The sequence below is a fragment of the Temnothorax americanus genome, unplaced genomic scaffold (assembly GCF_048541705.1).
Source record: "Temnothorax americanus isolate GAGA-0224 unplaced genomic scaffold, ASM4854170v1 Scaffold27, whole genome shotgun sequence".
Classification (NCBI taxonomy): domain Eukaryota; kingdom Metazoa; phylum Arthropoda; class Insecta; order Hymenoptera; family Formicidae; genus Temnothorax; species Temnothorax americanus.
Window position 1 is genome coordinate 938,649 of NW_027509411.1, and position 18,840 is coordinate 957,488.

The window sequence follows — 18,840 nt, forward strand, 5'->3', positions numbered from 1 at the left end:
CAAGAGATAAAAGAGGTCACAGAATAAAATTTTTAAGAGAACAGTGATTTCTGTGTTTTGTAGCAAAATGTACAAGTGCGAAAGAAGACAATCTCTTCAATAATAAGATTTCTGATTGTAAAAATAAAATAGTTTATAAACAGTCGAGACCCGAAGACCCGGAGCACTTCCAAGACTCAGATAAAACAGAGCACTTCCGGGCTTCGCTTGTTAATAAACTATTTCTTTTCTAACGTAATGGATCTTAAAGACTGTTTTCGTACTTGTACATTTGGGCACAAAACGTACAAGTACATATGTATGCAAGTACGCGCGGATACTTCGGATGAAACGGAGCCCTGTATATTAAACAAATACTATTTTATTCTTACAGACAGGAATCTTGGAGATTGCTCTCTCCTCTCCCACTTATAATATTTTATCACAAAACACAGGAATCATCGTTTTTATAAAAATTTTATTCTGCTACCGCTTTTATTTTTTGCTATTTATATATTAATTTCAATCTGGTCTTTTTGTTAAAATTTCATTTTTTATATATAAATGTATTTATCTTTTCATAATCTTTTTTTCATAACGCCAGTTTTAATTTTTGCTTCAAGAGCGCTCCAAACTTCATTATTTTTAATAGATTTAGAAGCAATAAAAAAAATAAAGAAACAATTTCTCTTATAAAAATAAAGCAAAAATGACTTTGTCAGTTATTACCATTTTTTATCAAGGTTAGGAGAGACCGGGGCTCGTTGGCACAAGAGACAAGTTGGCAATGCTTTCCGTTTATGTATTTATAGCAAAAGAAACAATGAAAAAGTTACCACAAAATATCTCTTTTATGACATAGGTACTTTGCCCAAAGTTTTATTTAAATCAAACAAGTATTACAATAGAAAAAGAGGTGACCTCTGATTCAAGAGGTAGCAAGTAAATTTTCGAGCGTTTCAAAATATCGTATTATTGTTCTTCAGCTTAAGAAGAAAATCAAAGTGACGTATTATTAGTTAAAAGAAAAGTTTCTGTTACTATACGACGTGTTATTTTGAGTGATTAAAAGATACAATCTTCACCAAGAAGTACATATCTGTTACCCGTTTTGTGTTTCTATTACGTTTTCATTAATTTAACATGGACTTTTGGACATGGATTGGGGCAAGTTGGCTGCAATGCAGCATGTTCGTATTTCACTTATTACAAAGAAACTGTACAGTATACAGGAGCATTCCTGGCATGAAAATGTAGAGAAAGGTTCTCTCTATCGTATTAGCACTGTTTAATCATGAAAATTAGTTGTTTAAAAACTCAAATGTCGAAATTGTGAAAACGGTGCCAACGAGTCCCGGTCTCCCCTACTCTATCTGAAATATCTCCTAATCATTTTTAATTTATACAATAATTGAATGGATAATCGTGCAAGTGCCAGGGTTAAATATTAATATTAATCTATTTTAATTCATCCATTTTGTGGTAAACTTAAAGGATTTATGAGATATTATATTTAGCCATAATATTCTTGTTCTTTTAACTTAACACATACATCTTATGCATGTTTCATATGAATTCATTATTTCAACAAATTCATTACCTCAAATTAAAAAAATTATATACAATGTGTGTCTCATTGATACAACGCACAGCAATCGAGTTTTATTATGTTGATCTGATACAATACATGTAACGTAGGTATATTCAGGTTATAATATATATAATGTTCAAAATAATAAATATTTTAAAGATATACTTAGTTACGTGTGCACACATTATATAATTATAAACAATTCTGCAAATAATAAATAAAATAAAAATAATAAATTATTCACTTTATGGTTGTTCCGTCGTCGTCTCGGATGCCTGTTAGATTAAACGAAGCGGATACGTTCACCGTCTAAATTCACGTTAGGGATTTTGTTACGGTAATCATGACGTCGACGGTAATCGCGAATCTTATTCTCTTAAACTTAAAAATAACGTCGAACGTTATTTGAATAGTGTTACAGTGAACGATGTGCATGCGCAGTTTTGCCTTTCGACCGAGAATGTGAATTTAGACGGTGAACGTATCTATGTACGTATATATCGTATAACTATAATATCTATATATATATAATTCAGATACGTTTACCGTATCTGAAAGACGGTATTGCAAAAACTCCCTACAAATCCGCTTGACACACGTCTCGCGAATGAGCGTAACAAATAAATCTTGAGTGAAGAGTTTTAATAACTCACACCGGTAAACACTGCATTTATGATGCAATGAAATATTAATATGTAGGATTAATTATATACGACGGTACTTGTTAATTAAATGCGTTACGATGTTGCTCGCTTCGGAATCAATCCGTCCTGTACCCGTAATGTTCCGTTAATGACCAAAATATCGGTAACTTCCTAGTACCATATAATATAATAAAGTCGATTAATGAGATGATCGTCCAAAAATACGCTATATAATTTAGTGCTGTACAGTACATTTCGGACGCGTATAAATCTCGCGAAATAGATATATTATTAACGAATGTATTGTTGAATGTGTTATTAAAATAAAATACATTATTAGAAAAACGATCGATATACCATAGCTTACTCGAATTTCTCGATTTATGATAATGTATAATACACGATTCCGTGCTCCAAATAGTGAGTAAATTACACTTACACTCGGTGGAAAATTTAAACCGCGACGCAATATGTGCGTATCCAAGCTAACGGAATCGTTATTATTGCGTATTACAAAACAATAACTTATAATCCCTATTTTCTACCGCTTTAATTCCTCAAATAAATCCGTGCAAAATATCTGCTTCGATGAATATCACCTTGATATGCTCGACGCGAATTGTTACTTGTAATCTATTAATAGTACACCGTCTGTAGAGAATGATATAGCGATTTGTTTTCGGTTTTTATCACATATTCTTGAAAAAATAATGTTATAACGCACGGAGTGATTTGCGTCTCGTTTGCTCGATTGGCAACGCGATGTTTTTGAAAGCCACCAAAATAAGCACCAAAACTGTTATCTAAAATGTTTAATTTATTGCAAAATAGTAATAAATATCTCATGTCTTTCAGATTATTATAATATTTTGATGAATAGACAAATATCGTCGCATGTAGATTTAATGTTTCTTCGTAAACAAACTTTATTGTATTTTCATCAACATATTTCAAGAAATATTTATACACGCAAATAAATTTGTTATTTTTGCTATATTTTTACGTTCCGGATTAAATAAAATCGTGTAATTTTTATAAACCGAGAATTTTTCTCGTGTTTTAATAAAGTATGAAAATTGATATTTTAATAAGTATTTCTTGTAGATTTACATAAAATGCTTATTATATATTATAGTATCGATAGAGTATTATATTATCAATTTAATAATGTAACATTACATTTCCAAATTTGGTATAGTAAAACTACGTTTCAAAATTAAATAATATGAATCATTTCGTCAAAAGCATACCTATAAAGACAGAAGATATAAAACTCAAAAATTATTGTTAGGCATATTCCTATTTAATATAATCAAAATTTATGGATATATATTTATTCCAAGAGAATGAAATTACCGCAAGAAATAATAATATTTCTTCTTGATTTATTAAATCAATATCATTCCTTTCTATATACTTTTAATTAACTAATTATTCAAATTTTGTAAAAAACAAATTAAATAATTTGCATGTAACAATTAAAATCAGCTATTAATAATGAATTTGTTACTATTATTGTTTACTGTTATAAATATAATACCCAAAAGTACACATAAAAATATAATACGTAATAAGAAACTGAAAGATAAAGGGCAGGAAGAGATTTTTGGAATATTTTTCAACTATTTCATACATATAAATAAACAAAGTGTATCAAAGGTAAGAAATAATTATTGCGGCGTGAATGTACTTGGACTTTCAGTGATTATAATAGCAAGCTTCATAATAGCCATGAACACGAGATTCGTATATCAGCGTTACTTGACTGATGATAACCCGCTGACATTTATAGTCGATTCATCGGTTATAGCCATCAAGTATTTCCGTTTGGCGTACAGTAAAGAGCGACCGCGATACCGCGGCGCGATACATATGTCGGGCCATTCGTTTAACTCGTTTTAAGGCTCGTTCGGTCGACTGTTCGCCCCATTTTCTCTTCGCATGTGGAAATACGGAAGAGTCGCCACTCGCGGGTGAGCCGGGCCAAGTTTTGCACAATTCCGAACATTAAAAGTTCAGCGGACGGGATAGCACGCCAAACGGACTGACCAGCTGACGAAGGGGAAGTTTCCGGGGATTGGCCGACGGCGATGAATACAAATCAAACGTCGGCCGACTTTTTTCCATTGTGAACCATCTTTCGGTATAACGGACTTTCATTTTGCATACTAATACCGATTGCAAACAACTTTCGAAGAATACGCGATGTCCGTTGTGACGGAAACGCGCCTGGTTGAGCACCAGGAATCGATAAAGAACCGGGCATAATCTCGACGACTTTCGGATTTCGATGAAGGGAAATAATACCTGTTTCAATAAACCAACAATTTCATCGCTTTAAAAGGTACTTCCTTCCGCGTCAGGTCTCCGGCGAGTACGAAAATATAAAGTTCTCGTCTGCCATATGCATTACTTTCAGTTTCACGTCCATTCGTGACATCATACACGTTTGGAAACCGGTTTCCAAAAAAATCGGTAACAAAAAATTGTCCATAAAAAAAAATTCAGCTTGATATCTCAAAATTTGCGGAAATTAGAGAGCAATCACGTACGTTTCTTTAAACAAAAATCGGAAACCCCTTTATTATTAGTAATTTTTCTAATTTTATTACATTCTTTAGTTCTTTTTACCCTTATTTTATATGTAATTTCATATATAATTCTTTAAGATTTGGTCAATTAATTCCCAAAAAATTGGAAAAATTTCGGTACCGGCTTCCAAAAAATCAAAAAATTATACACTTTATGGCACTCCCCGGAAAATTCTACCCCTGTTTCATATATAATTCTTTAAAATTCGGTCCATTAACGAATGAGTAGTTCGCGGTCAGACATACATACAGACAGACGGTACTTATATAATAGTATGATGATAGTGTTAAACAACGTAAAGGCCGTGGCACATAGAAAAACTTAAAGCAGTAAAAAAATCAACGGTATGGATTCGCTATCGCTTAGGGCCGTGCCTTAAGTTCTTGACTGTGATTGGCTGATTTGCTTACTGCTTAAGTTTTACTGCTTAAGTTTTTTTATATGTCACGGCCTTAATAACGCACAAAGCTTTAGCGTATTCTGATTTGTCAGATCGAGGACTACGACCGTCGTATATCGCTACGCCATGTTATGTGGTTTGGCCTTAACGCTGCCTCTTACGTTATTTATGAAGATTCTAAAGTCAAAAGCATGACGCTGTCCTAGATCTAACGAGCTTGCAAAATAGGCAATCTGATCGTTTTATAATCCGAGCGTCGAGCGTCTCACTCGAGGAGGAAGGCTAAACGAGACGATAAAGGACTGATGAATATGGATCGACATTCGATCACTCATTTGCATGAACCTGCCAAGTGAGGCAAGAACAACGTATCTTTAGACGCGTTTATAGGTATATCGCGGAGTTGCGTTATTAAGTCCGAGAGAGAGACAGGTCATTAAAATAGAGATAGATCGCGCGTCTATCTGTCGGAAACATAATTTTCTGTACGCGTCCACGACACGGAACCGTCAAGACAACGTGTTATAGGATCGTCCATAAGAAGCCAATATCTCATCCTTTGATTTCGTTCGGTAACGAACGAGAATTCGACTGAAAACTCTTTTCACGGAAGCGGCCAATCTCCCGGTTCCGCGTAACGGATCTATTAAAACTCTCGTCCGAGCGAGATTGAACTCATTACCGGCTACCGGGTGTGGCTAAAGACCCGTCATTCTGATCCTGCCGCGAGACCGGTATTATTTTGCCGTCGATGCGATATACGAGCCCTGGCGCTCGGTCGGGACTTACCGGTGGTGGAGTTGATGAGAAAATAACCCTCCGGATTGCCGCTGCTGATGGTGAAGACGAATTGCTGGGACGAGACGTCGCGATCGAAGGCGCGGATCTGCAGGACGCTCACACTGGCGGGCGAGTTCTCCGCCACGGATGGATAGTAAACGGGAAGCTCGGTCAACGGCGTGTTGTCATTCTCGTCCAGCACTTCGACGTAGACCTGCACACGCGCGAAGAGAGCCGTTTAATCATCCATTAAACAAAACCGCCGCGCGTTTGTTAAATTAAATTCGCGACTTTGTACACAGAAAAAATCGGTTTTGCTGAAGTATCTAAAAATTTAGCTAGATACAGATCTAAAAATAATTTTGTTGCACCATCAAAATAATGGTAGGTAGCTGAAGTATGATGATAATGCTGTAGAAAATTTTGACATTTTAGCAATCAGTTTGAGTGTTCAACATAATTATTTTGATGGCGCAAGAAAGTTATTTTCAGATCTGTATCTAAGTAACTAAGTTTTTAGATACTTCAGCAAAATCGTTCTTTCCGTGTAGAATTTTGGCATATGGATACAATCGCATCCTTATCCCGTGCTTCTTGAGGATTTACAAAAACATTTAAGACGCAAAACGAAATTTGTTGGCTGAGAAATAAAATCAAAACGGATGAAACGGTAATTAATAGCCATTTGACTAAATATCTCGTCGGGCGAGAACGATGTTGTTAATTCCTATTTATAGTGCGCAGGTTTTTCCGAACGCTTCTTTTTCCGGCGATCTCTATGTATAATTTATGATCCAATTGCTGAAACTTACTTGCAGACTCGAGCTCAGCGGAACCACTCCGTGATCCTGGGCGTAAACGGTCAACCAGTATCCCCTCTTCGTCTCGACGTCGAGCACCGCCTTGGTCCTGATGTTTCCTGCAACAAGCAGAGAACCGCGCAATTAACTCGGGAACCAGAATGAACGTGGCGAACGAGTACGAGCCACGATAATATCACGATCATCTATCTTTTAATATTTCGAAATAATTCACTTCATTTTGTTCGATCCTGTCGTGAGTAATGAAATATATGGCAGGTGCGAGCCCGTCAGGCGGCTTTCTCGAAATGGAATTAATATTAAGAACGTAAAATAATCGCTGTATCGCGAGACCTTTTGCACCCCGGCGTTCGTTATTCCCCCGGCCGTACCGGGATTCGAAACGAACGGAAGGCGGCCGGTTTGCGAAGAAAAAAAAGGAAGCGGCGGTAAGAATTTCCACCTTGTGCAAGGTGGTCGGCAACAAGAGAGCCGACAGACAAGCGGGCACGTCATCGCGCCGCTAAATGCGCGCGTACGCGTGCACCGTGAGCGCGAGTCACCAACCGAGAGCGGACAGCGCAAAAATCGAACCGCATTCCTGCCGTTAACACATCAGCGGCGGCGGGATCGGTGCCGCCGTTCCGCGTGTCCTCGACTCGGCTTTTTTGCCGCGGGATTTCATCGGATGCACCGGCGGTTTCTTGCGCGCGATCGATATTCCGCGTTCTGCGCTCCTCGTGGTTTTGTTTAAGCCGTCGCGCGTCGTCGCCCGGGATTAGCGCGCGCGAAGACGCGAGGGATAGCGGTTAAACGATGACGCCCGATTACTTAACAACGTCGCGGATCTGCTCGTGGCGACTTAACGATTTGTGGAGCCGATAATCAACGTCTTCCTCGTCCGCGCAAAGCCGAGAATCCGCGTCGCTGTTTCGGTCGTCGCGTAATTAGCGAGACATCGAACTCAACGTTTCAGAGTGTTTCAACGTCGATCGCCGACCTGGATAACGGGCTCGATCGTCGAGGCAACCCGGAGCATGTTACGAGCGCTAATTAGAAATCGGGGGATACGTGCGCGAATCGCCGCCGCGAGTCGTACCTTTTCTTGCGTCCCGGTCGAACCGGGGTTTTCGCCCGCTCGTTTAGCTCCCGCGTGCGACTTCGTACGCTCGCATCGCGGCTGTGCAAACCCGAGTTTTTCCTTTAGTTTTGTTTTTCTTTTATTTTTTCGAAAAATAACGTAGAGCGCCGAGCGTTAAGCGCATACGGGGCCGGTTTTGTTGCCGTGTTTATTTCCTTGCAGCTTCCGTTGCATCGCGTGCGTGCTCAAATCACAGTCGCGGCGCTTCTCGTTGCACAAGTTCTGTTCGCAGTTAGCACACACGACACGGAAAAGAGGAAATACATTTTTTTAATGCTTTTCCCCTTTATGCTGTAAATCGCGCACTCGGGTGCACGTGTGCATCGTTCGTACAAATGTTCAGAGAAAGAAGGCTTATCGCGTGCGGCGCGGGTGAAATACATCTCGTCGCGAGTATAATTAACATTCGCCACCGCAAAAGAATACGGACTTTCTGTGCATGCAGGCGAGCGCGAAGAGAAACGGACATTTCGAGTAGCTGAATTTACCCGTGGAAATAGTTAAATCTTAATTAACCGCAAACGAATGTTGCCATATAATGCGCCACGCCGCTATACTTTATCTCCCCCCTCCCCCCCCGTGTGCCCTCCTACGTCGTTACCTCCGCATTATATGCGCCTCGTCTGTTCATTCGACTATGGAAGAAGCAGATGAAGACACGTGCGGTGCTTAATAGCGAGCAACCCGGCGAATGCATTAAATTTAGTACCGTAAACGCGATTTAAGCATCCTCGTATAACGGGAGAACTTCGTTAGCGGGGAAACGAGCGGCGGCGCTCGGGCGCCCCGGCAACGTGGCTCTGAGCGATTATAAAAATGAATTTTCTCTCTCGTGCAGTCAATACTGTAATTCTTGGCAAAATAAAACACATCCAGGTCGGATCGTCCCGAGAGACAATCTGCAACGGTAAGAAATGAAGATTTTTCCGCGACAGCTCGTCTCACAATCAGTAAAGTCCGCATAAGTAAATGTTCAACCCTTTTATGATATAAATAACACGGGTATCACAGATTGATAAGAGGTGACGGCCGAGTCTAGTAGATAGAGGGCCAGATACGTAATCCGGAGAACCCGGGTTCGAATCCCGCTGGGCCACCGAAAATTTCTCAGTAAAAATGCCACACCTCCCATCTGACGGATAGAGGTAACCTCTAGATGGGAAAACTGGGCTCTATCTTTCGGAAAGAGACGTTAAGCAGTTGGTCCACTCATAGCCGTCGATCGCTATGAGGTACCTCAGGAAAAAAGTCACCAACCCGCTCGATAAGCGTGGTGGTGACTTCTAGTTAGCGTAGGGCTGACAACCCTAATGAAACAAACCTGTCATGAACGCATTACTATAGTAATGCAGGTCAAGGCTTTCCCCGAGCTGCAGTGCCACTGGATTATTATTATTACTAGATTTTTCGCCTGCGCTTCGCGCGGGCTCAAAATCTATTCCCCTCTCCCCAAACTCACTCATTAATTAAAAGCACCTTTGATATTCTTCCTCCTCAAACTCTAACCTACATCTTCGAATTCTTTTATAAAAAATAAAAAATAATAGATAATATTATAGATGCAGATTAGCATATTGTCAAATATTTCAAAATGTAATCCCTTATAATTAAGTCTTCAAATTTTATTTTTGCTCACGCCTCGCGCGTTTTCACCCTCCGTTGACCCGCCATTATTAACTCTCTTTCATTTTCTTCCAATTTATTTTCTCTTTTCAAAATCAAAAAATCAAAAAAATTTTGGCACCGGTTTCAAGAAAATCAATTCTTAATAAAAAATTATCCATTAATAAAATATTAAACTTATCCTCCAAAAATTAAAAAAATTTTAACACGACTCTTATTTCATATATAATTCTTTAAGATTTGATTAATTTATTCCCAAAAAATTGGAAAAATTTTGTAACCGGTTCCCAAACAAATCAGTAACGAAAAATTATACACTTTATAGCAATCCCCGGGAAATTTTACCTCTATTTCATATGTAATTCTTTAAGATTCGGTCAATTGATTCCCAAAAAATTGAAAAAATTTCGTAACCGGTTTCCCAAAAAATTGGTAACAAAAAATTATACACTTTATAGCAAACCCCAAGAAATTCTATCATATACAATTCTTTGAAATTCGATCAATCAACTCTCGAGAAATTTGAAAAATTTCGTAACCGGTTTCCACAAAAATCGGTAACAAAAAATTATCTATAAAAATTATCCATAAAAAAATTCAGCTTGATATCTCAAAATTTACGGAAATTGGAGCAAAAATCGGAAACCCCTTTATTATTAGCAATTTTTCTATAAACTCATCGTAGCCATCCTCAAAAAATTAAAAAATTTTAAAACCGGTTTCCAAAAAATCGATTATGAAAAATTATACACGTCTTTGCCATCCACAAAAAATTTAAAAAATTTGGGCATTGTTTTTAAAAAAATAACAAAAATTTATCTTTAAAAAAATTCAGCTAATATATCTCAAAATTTGAGGAAATTAGAACAATCACGTACATTTTTTTTAAACAAATCGGAAACCCCTTTAGAAAAATTGGAAAAAGTTCATAACCGGTTGCAAGAAAATCAATTCATTAATAAAAAATTTTAAATTATCCATTAATAAAAAATTAAACGTCCTCCAAAAATTAAAAAAATTTTGACACGACTCCTATTTCATATATAATTTTTTAAGATTTGGTCAATTAATTCCCGAAAAATTGGAAAAAATGTGTAAGCAGTTCCCAAAAAAATCGGTAACGAAAAATTATACACTTTATAGCAGTCCCCGGAAAATTCTACCTTTATTTCATACGTAATTCTTTAAGATTCAATTAATTCCCGAAAAATTGAAAAAATTTCGTAACCGCGGTTTTCAAAAAGATCGGTAACAAAAAATAATACACTTTATAGCACTTCCCAGAAAATTCTACCTGTACTTTATATACAATTGTTTGAAATTCGGTCAATTAATTTCCGAAAAATTGAAAAATTTTCTGATACCAATTTCCCCAAAGATCGATAACGAAAAATTATATATTTTATGGCAATCCCCGGGAAATTCTACCCCAACTTCATATAATTTTTTAAGATTCGGTCAATTAATTTCCGAAAAATTGGAAAAATTTTGTAACCGGTTTCCAAAAAGATCGGTAACAACAAATTATACATTTTATAGCACTCCCCGGAAAATTCTACTTCTGTTTCATATATAATTCTTTTAAATTCGGTCGATTATTTCCCGAAAAATTAGAAAAATCGGTTTCCAGAAAATCGGCAACGAAAAACTATACACTTTATGGCACTCTCCGGGAAATTCTACCCCTATTTCATGTACCCTTGATAAAAATTCGGTCCACTAACGAATGAGTAGTTCGCGGACAAACGGACCGACGGACGGACGGACAGACAGACAGACAGACAAACAGACAGACAGACAGACAGACAGACAGACAGACAGACAGACAGACAGACGTCCGGTACTTATATATATAGATTATATATATAGATATAGATCACAAATGGATAAGAATAAAAGAACGATTCACAACAAAACTTTCGCGGGACATCTTATCATTTATCGTCTGAAATTAAGAATCTGGAGGTAGCGGCCCAATCAAAAGTCATGCAGAGAATATTAAAAACACATATTTTAATTCTCCAGAGATCCAAAGACAACAAAATGTATATAAATAATTACGGCAAATCTAATAAAATGTAAAAGACGTAGATTTAGTGACTGTAAAGTAACTGTTACTACTATTCATTCCAAAGAAAATCTCGAAAAAAAAATTTTGTAAATTGTTTCAAAATTTTGTTGCTATATTTGTTTATTGATGATCTATTTGTGTGTAAAATATCATTGGTAACATTTTTTAATGTTTATACTTTTCTCTATACACTTTTCTCCCCTAAGATTACGTTTTAAAACTTAAATATTTAAAAATTAATAATTTTTTATCTAAATTGTAAATCGATCTAAAGTTTGGCCTCGAACTTTGAAAGAGAATACAGAATATATTAATTATAAATTTTCATCAACTTCGTAACATTTTGACAAATCCTCCAGCACATCCTTAAGCGGATTCGACGTTTGCAGCGAGAAACGTATTAATATTATTTCAGAAAGACAAAAGCAGACATGTCGAACGACTTTGCGGAGGAGAGGGAAGGCGAAGGAAAGCAAAGCTTTACATTATTCTTCGCGAGATATTTCGTCGCGCGCCTCTACATCCGTTCGCAACGTGAACTGTTGAACGTTCGTATTTCGATCGAGTTTCATCACGGAGATGCACGTGGATACCTCGGCAAATCTCCCGGGCTCCTTCGCGCTCATCCATCCGTTCAGACAGCTGATGAAGGCGCGTGCAGCATTTAATAGCGCACCGGGGATCGTATTTAACGTGCCTGCGCGCGGATTGTAGCCAACTTCCGAGATGTGCATGAGCGACATACACTCGGACATACATACATCGATGAGGCCGACGAGGCACGTTACGCAACGTATAACGAAACGTTGAAGAGCCTCTCGTTCACCCGAATTCCTGTTGCCTCGCGAATCCATCGGCAATACTGATGGCGAATCGTGCAATAATTTCCATGTAACTCGAAAAAATAAAGGAAAATAAATAAATAAATAAAATAAAGAGAAGAGAATTGCAAATTGTGTGCATTTCCAAATGTATATTGTGACAAAGAAGAAAAATAAGCGGCAATCGCGCGACAGCTGTTAGGCAATTTTTCCTCGCGACTTTTCCAGCTCGTAAGAACCCGCTGCCGTTCGCTGCTCGAAACCAGTAAGGCTGTGGTCACATGATGCGTCATGCGTGATGCGGGATAGGCGTCCGTCATAGCAACAGATGAAAGATCAAGACGCATCACGCAAGATTTTCGTCCGCCCTGTGCACATGATACGGGAAAAGGGGGTTATGACGCGTTTATGTAAAAACATAAATTAAAAAATAATTCTTTTTAGACGATATTTTATTGATTCGCGAAATGTATAATACTCTTCAATATTAATTTTACCTTTGTCTTTACATTATTAAAAACTTCGTCAATACAATTTACAACTTGAAAAAAATATTTTTAAATTCTGTAGCCGAAATTTTTTGGCTAAATTCCGTACCATGTGCACAGGGCGGACGAAAATCAAGCGGGATGCGTTATGCGCGGGATAGCTCTGATTGGTTGTTGCTATGACGGACGCCTATCCCGCATCACGCATGACGCATCATGTGACCGCAGCCTAAGAACCGTCTCTCGTCGTCGAGCGAACTACAGAATTCGTTTCTAGCGTGACTCTCGTCTTTTGTTCGAGTAACGACGGAACCGCTTGGCGGAAGCGCGGGAAGGAAACGGTCAATGGCTTTCCGAGCGGAGAACGTGCAGGCTCTGTAATCGAACCTCTCGGTCGTTTAATTTTTGGCCTCGGGTACCGCCTTTCTCCCTTCCGCTCTTTCATCCGGTGTCTTCTGTCCGTCCTCTTACGCCACTCTCATTTTCCCTGAGAAATTTCTCGAAGTCTTGACGGACACGTAACCCCCCGGTCTCCGTCTGCTCGTTAACCCAGATTCGTCACTAATATAATATAATACTTTTGGCATGATTATTTCGTTGGCAATACGCCCCGCGGACGTTCGCGAAGCGTTAACAATGATTATCATCCTCTTGGCAGATTATTGTTGAGAGGTGATTGATGCTCGATCGGATATCAGGGATTAATGAACGCTTTTGAAAAGCTTCAACGAGAATAGATTATGCCAACTGTTATCTACCTCGTTTCATTGGCGCTAAAGATAACATTACGATTCATCATAAATGTCCCTATCATTTCGTTTAAAAAAATATGTATGATAAAGGATTAAAAACGAATAATAAAGTCGAAAATAGCTTCAATCTTGACATTCAAATATAATCGTTCGCATATAAACATTACACGCGTTTAAACGATTGCGTTATATATACTCGCGTTGATTAAATTATAATCCGAGGGAATTAAACGCGACGCAAAGTTTCTCAGGATCTAAACGGGGAACGTCAGGATTAATAAAGGAAACTCGTAAATGAAAGATAATTGCGATTTTCCTTACTATTATAAGTCCACTTTTAGTCGGTGCAATTTGCGATGTAAATTCGCGTTGCAAACTTTAACGTTTCAAATAATGTGTAAAAAAAATTCGAGAACGAGTTACGCGTTTTCGTATAACGCGTTTTCGTTCCGTAATTTCGAATATGATATTACTGCGCATGTAGGAGTCTCGCGCATTTGATGAGAATGTCGGTCGGGGAAAAATACAAACCGTAAATCGCTATAGTGGATAAAAGCGCTAGAAGCGAAATTACGAGATATACGTGTCCGTTCGACCGGATCTCTCGATACGCTCGAGATTTAAATTGCCGGGGGCATATCGTCAACATTCGATTGAAATGCGTTTCCGTGGAAACCTTTTAACGATTAGATTCGCGTAACGGTACACACGCATATAAAGGGGTGATGTAGCTTTTAAATCACGATTGAAAGTACAATGGAAAGGCGAAAGGTAAGATCAGTGTTTCAGGTAAATAAAATTGACCGTTAGATGTAAAAAGGGAGGCTATTTTAATTTAAATACTGTCATTAGCAATCAAATATCTGATAGAGAAATGTCGTAAGATCGCGAGTTGGCAAAATAAAAAGAATCCCTAAATATACAGTGTATGTATTATATCTTTCATCTCCAATCGAAAGAGATAACGTCAAAAATCAGAAAATAATACACACATATATACACCACATCCACTTACATTAATAAATGACATCGAAAATTAATCCTCTACAGGATTCGACAAAAACCAATTATATCTTCTGGCAAACATTTTTCGCGAGCACGTTCTTCTTTTATAATTCTCGAAACTTTTCCGTAGCTCCGCAAGACTTCGCGTGGTACTCCAACAAATTATTATACCTTTAACTCTACCGAGATGTCCAATCTTCTTGCATCGTGCCCTACCCTCCTCCCACGGGTAGAGATAAACGGTTCCACCGTTTTTTCCGTTTTCACTGTATGGTTTCCAACTTTTGTAGGAGCACTACTTACCAGACGTTCGTCTTTATCTTTATAGCTCCTTCGATAGCCGACGAGCCAATTTAATCAGCACTTTTACCGGAAATCTACGTGAACTAATAAAGAAATATCTAGCGGACATTAGATAACAGAATTCATATCACCTACCATAAGTTTCATTTCTATCTATTATAATACAGTTTGATATAATCAATATTATAACATATAATGCATCTGCTTATATTTTAAAGAAAAAGGGCGAATATGTAAGTAATTATTTTGGATATATCTAAATAATTCTTCTTCTTCTCTGTTTTGTAACATATAAAAATGTTTCGCATTACAAAATTTTCCGCAAATATAAAAAATATTTGAACAGTATAGATATGCAAGATATTGTCGTAATCATTGCATAAGTAAGATATACATAAGTATTTGGATATCATATAGGATTTTAATATACTATCTCAATTTTAATATGAATATATCTCAATATTTAAGAGATATATTTAAGAGATATATTTAAGAGATATATTTTTTTTCTAAACTTTAAAGTAATTAAACAAAATTTCGGCATTAATTTACAGCACTAATCTTCTAGAATCGTAAAATTTTTTAATATATGAAGCATTATGTAATAAATTTTACAATTAATTAATAAATTCTCGCGCTTTTACAATTAATAAATAAGTTCGTTCAGAAGTTACGATAAAAAATTTGATAACCCTTCAAAGTTGCAAATGGCTTGAGTGGGTAAGGAAAAAATTTCACGCGGAACTAGTTTACTCGAGATTCTGCGTGTTCGAAAGTTCCCCGAAAGTTGGCGTCGATGTGCAACTGTGCAAGTCGGCTGACGATTCCTCCTCCGGTTCGTGATACGCGTATCACATAGAAAAGTTTCAAAGTGTGCATACAGTTTGGAAGCAATCGAACCTAAGGAGTTCAAAAAACTGCGAAAACCGCTTTGGACCAGACATTGATACGTTGCTATACATTCGGCACACGAGAACACTCGCAACTTGCTTCATTTTCCGCTCCTCTTGTAGAAAATATCGCCGAAGAAATAAAGGAACGCTTACCCTGCGCATTCTGCGTCTCAATTCTATCTTCTAACTAAGAGCAGCTTTTATTTTCTCGTCGAATGTATCGTAATCCTGACGTCTTAGGAAAATTAAAAGCGTAATAATTGTCGAAACGATTAATCACGGAAAGAGTTGAAACGACGTCTTCCTCCTGAATTGAAATAAAGATGTTTATCGCCTCGATGATTGTTGGCGAAATTAAAGGTTTCTCATCGCGTTATTCATGAAAGAATCATCCGGAGGCTTCGACGATGATGATGACACGTTTATGACGAAGATATACCTGGATGGATATAAACGACGAGTTTCACGAGTACTTGCGAAAAGGTATTACAAAAATAATGATCGTCACCGGCTCGACGGCCGTCATTAGCCAGATTAACAGTGGGAAACCGTTCTGTCCTCGACGCAGGAAGCCGGGCTACCAGGAATTATGTCGGCGGTTAGGGTGCCGTAAGATCCGCCTTCGTCGTGTACCCTTCGTCTTCTTTCGCCCTCCCGCTATGCTGTTCCACTTTCCTGACTTTCCTGACTTTCCGTATCTTTCTTGTCCAGCCCCTTTTTTTTATCGCGCTCTCACTACCCCGAGTAGCAAGCGCTATCGTTCTCGCCTAAAGAGGAACAAGAATTACGACCAGGGATGAATATCCCATTCTCCTTTTTTTTCTTTCGTATCTCAATCAGCAACGAGAGAAATCCCACGTAAATTAATTTGTCCGACTTTGAAGTGAGCGCGTGTAGCATATAGATATATAAAAATACTGAATTAACGAAGCAGCAGTCAGCTGCTTCATTGAGCATTTTTAATTTAACGAAATTCAATCAAACTCGTTTCAAAAGAACGATTGACTCTCCACGTGCAATTTTTATTATTGCTCGAAGTATTAATTTGCATGTTGAACATTTTTTCCAGATATGCACAAATAAAAAAAAAGCGTAGTCGCATTTTACGTCAAAGTCCGCGCGCGATTTTTTTTCCTCGCTTCCCAAATGTATATGATCCATTTTCCGGCTGTGCAGTTACCTAAATGCCTTACAATTCATTTCGAAGCGACGCGACGGACGCGACCGTTCACCTCCGCGCGGAACGTTCATTATTGCACCGCGCGGCTCCAGGCGACAGATAAAAAGTTAATTACGTAGTTACTGGCATTCCATATTTTATGGAAGGCGGAATTGGATTTTTGATCGAAATATTTCGTGCGCCCGAGAGTTGGTCGAGAGTTATTGGCCGCGTGTATCATAACGAGTCGTAACGAGAGTCTTGTCGCACATGTACGTTCGGTGACACGCGACCGCGATAAGAAATCTGCACATCGCGTGTCCCTTATTGCGCGGTACACTTATTACGAGGAGGGAGGACGAGACGGACGAGGACGAGGACTGAAGTGGTCTTGCATAAAATCACACGTGCAGATATCCGGTTCTCTTCCGATGGGCGCAAAATACGAGGCCGCGTCTCACGTGTCTCACCTGCTCGAATACGTAAAGAAAAACGTTACCGCGAAACGTGTCTCGCACACGTACGTTCTATTTGTGGATATCCTGGACGAGAGAGAGATAGGTACCGGCCGAACGAGAGCCACGATCGAGTTTTATTTGCGCAAGCTAGGCGGTTCCGGCGTTCTCTTTTCCGTTTGATTGACGCGGGCTCTGTCTTGGCATTCGGACCGAACAATGGGGGCAGCTCGTGCATGTCTCTCTAGTAATCATCGTTTCCGAGGAAAATCCAACGGTTCGTGGATCTCTCACGAAATCGTGGGGCCATGTACAGCCGACGTGTAAACGATGTTTCATCTTTAACACGCGGCGATCGCGTGAACCCACTTTCTGCTCCAAGTCGGAAAAGCGCGTCATGAGAGATTGACGTGATCCCGAGTCTCTGGTCTTGGTCCGCTGCGATAAAAGGCGTTCGTGATAAAAGACAGAGAATTTCGAGCGGTTAAAAAATAACGATCAGTTAAAAATGTAAATTTGTGGCTATAACTGACCGCCAGGTATAAATTCTTGTCAAAGGTTGCGAAACTCGCTCGTGTACAAAGCGGCGCGCATCCGCGCGACTTTCTTATATGCACGGCCGTATATCGAGAGGCGCGGATGGCTCGGGGGTTGTATATAAAGTTTGAAAACTGAATAAAAATGCTAATTACCAAACTTTTAATGAAGTAGACGCGTTGGCTCGACGCGGATGTTTCACGAGGGCGCGCAAAGGCCGCGCGCGCTGGACGCTGAAAATATGTAACACCTGTCACCCTGTTGTAATTCCGCGCGCTGCAACTTCAGATGGCCGGCGTGCAAAAATAAATTACGTGTTTGAAACTGGCGAAAACGGTGTAGAGCGGCGTACGATATATATCATGGGGCATAGAACAGTTAATCCAGCAGTTTTACCTGGCGACAGGGGCAATTACGCCGCTATCTTACGCGATTTATCGACACGTATCGGGAACTCCAGTGTTTACCGCGCTCTTGTACTTTTTTACGTCGCGAAAAAAAAGAATCGACGGATTTTTCAATCGAAAATTTTAGAGCTCTATCAAACGCTAATCGAGGATTCCGAGAGCGGCGGCGTGCCGGCTTTCAGAGAAATTTCGTTCCATGGCGTTCGCAACGGGAAGAATTAGCGTGCGCGCGTGCCAATCCCAGGTACACCGAAAAAACAATATATTTCGCGCGGTATTTCAGTATTCAGGTGTCTCGAGGGGGATCCGCGTATTCGGTATTCAACAATCCGCGCGATGCAATTCCCCGTCGGGCTGCATCGCGTGCATACGGCGGCACCGAGGGATGCGCACCGAAGG

The 18,840-nt window shown here is 38.9% G+C and overlaps 1 protein-coding gene across 7 annotated transcripts in view; it reads right to left on the reverse strand.

The window, feature by feature from the left end:
- Kug (FAT atypical cadherin kugelei) overlaps nucleotides 1-18,840 on the reverse strand; it is a 351,540-nt gene that overhangs the window by 52,626 nt on the left and 280,074 nt on the right. For all 7 annotated transcript variants that reach the window (XM_077409796.1, XM_077409795.1, XM_077409793.1 and 4 more), the window contains 2 exons: nucleotides 6,799-6,905; nucleotides 5,996-6,200 (listed from right to left, as the gene is read on the reverse strand). In XM_077409796.1, the coding sequence (XP_077265922.1) occupies nucleotides 5,996-6,200; nucleotides 6,799-6,905 (312 nt within the window). The remainder of the gene's footprint in view (nucleotides 1-5,995; nucleotides 6,201-6,798; nucleotides 6,906-18,840) is intronic.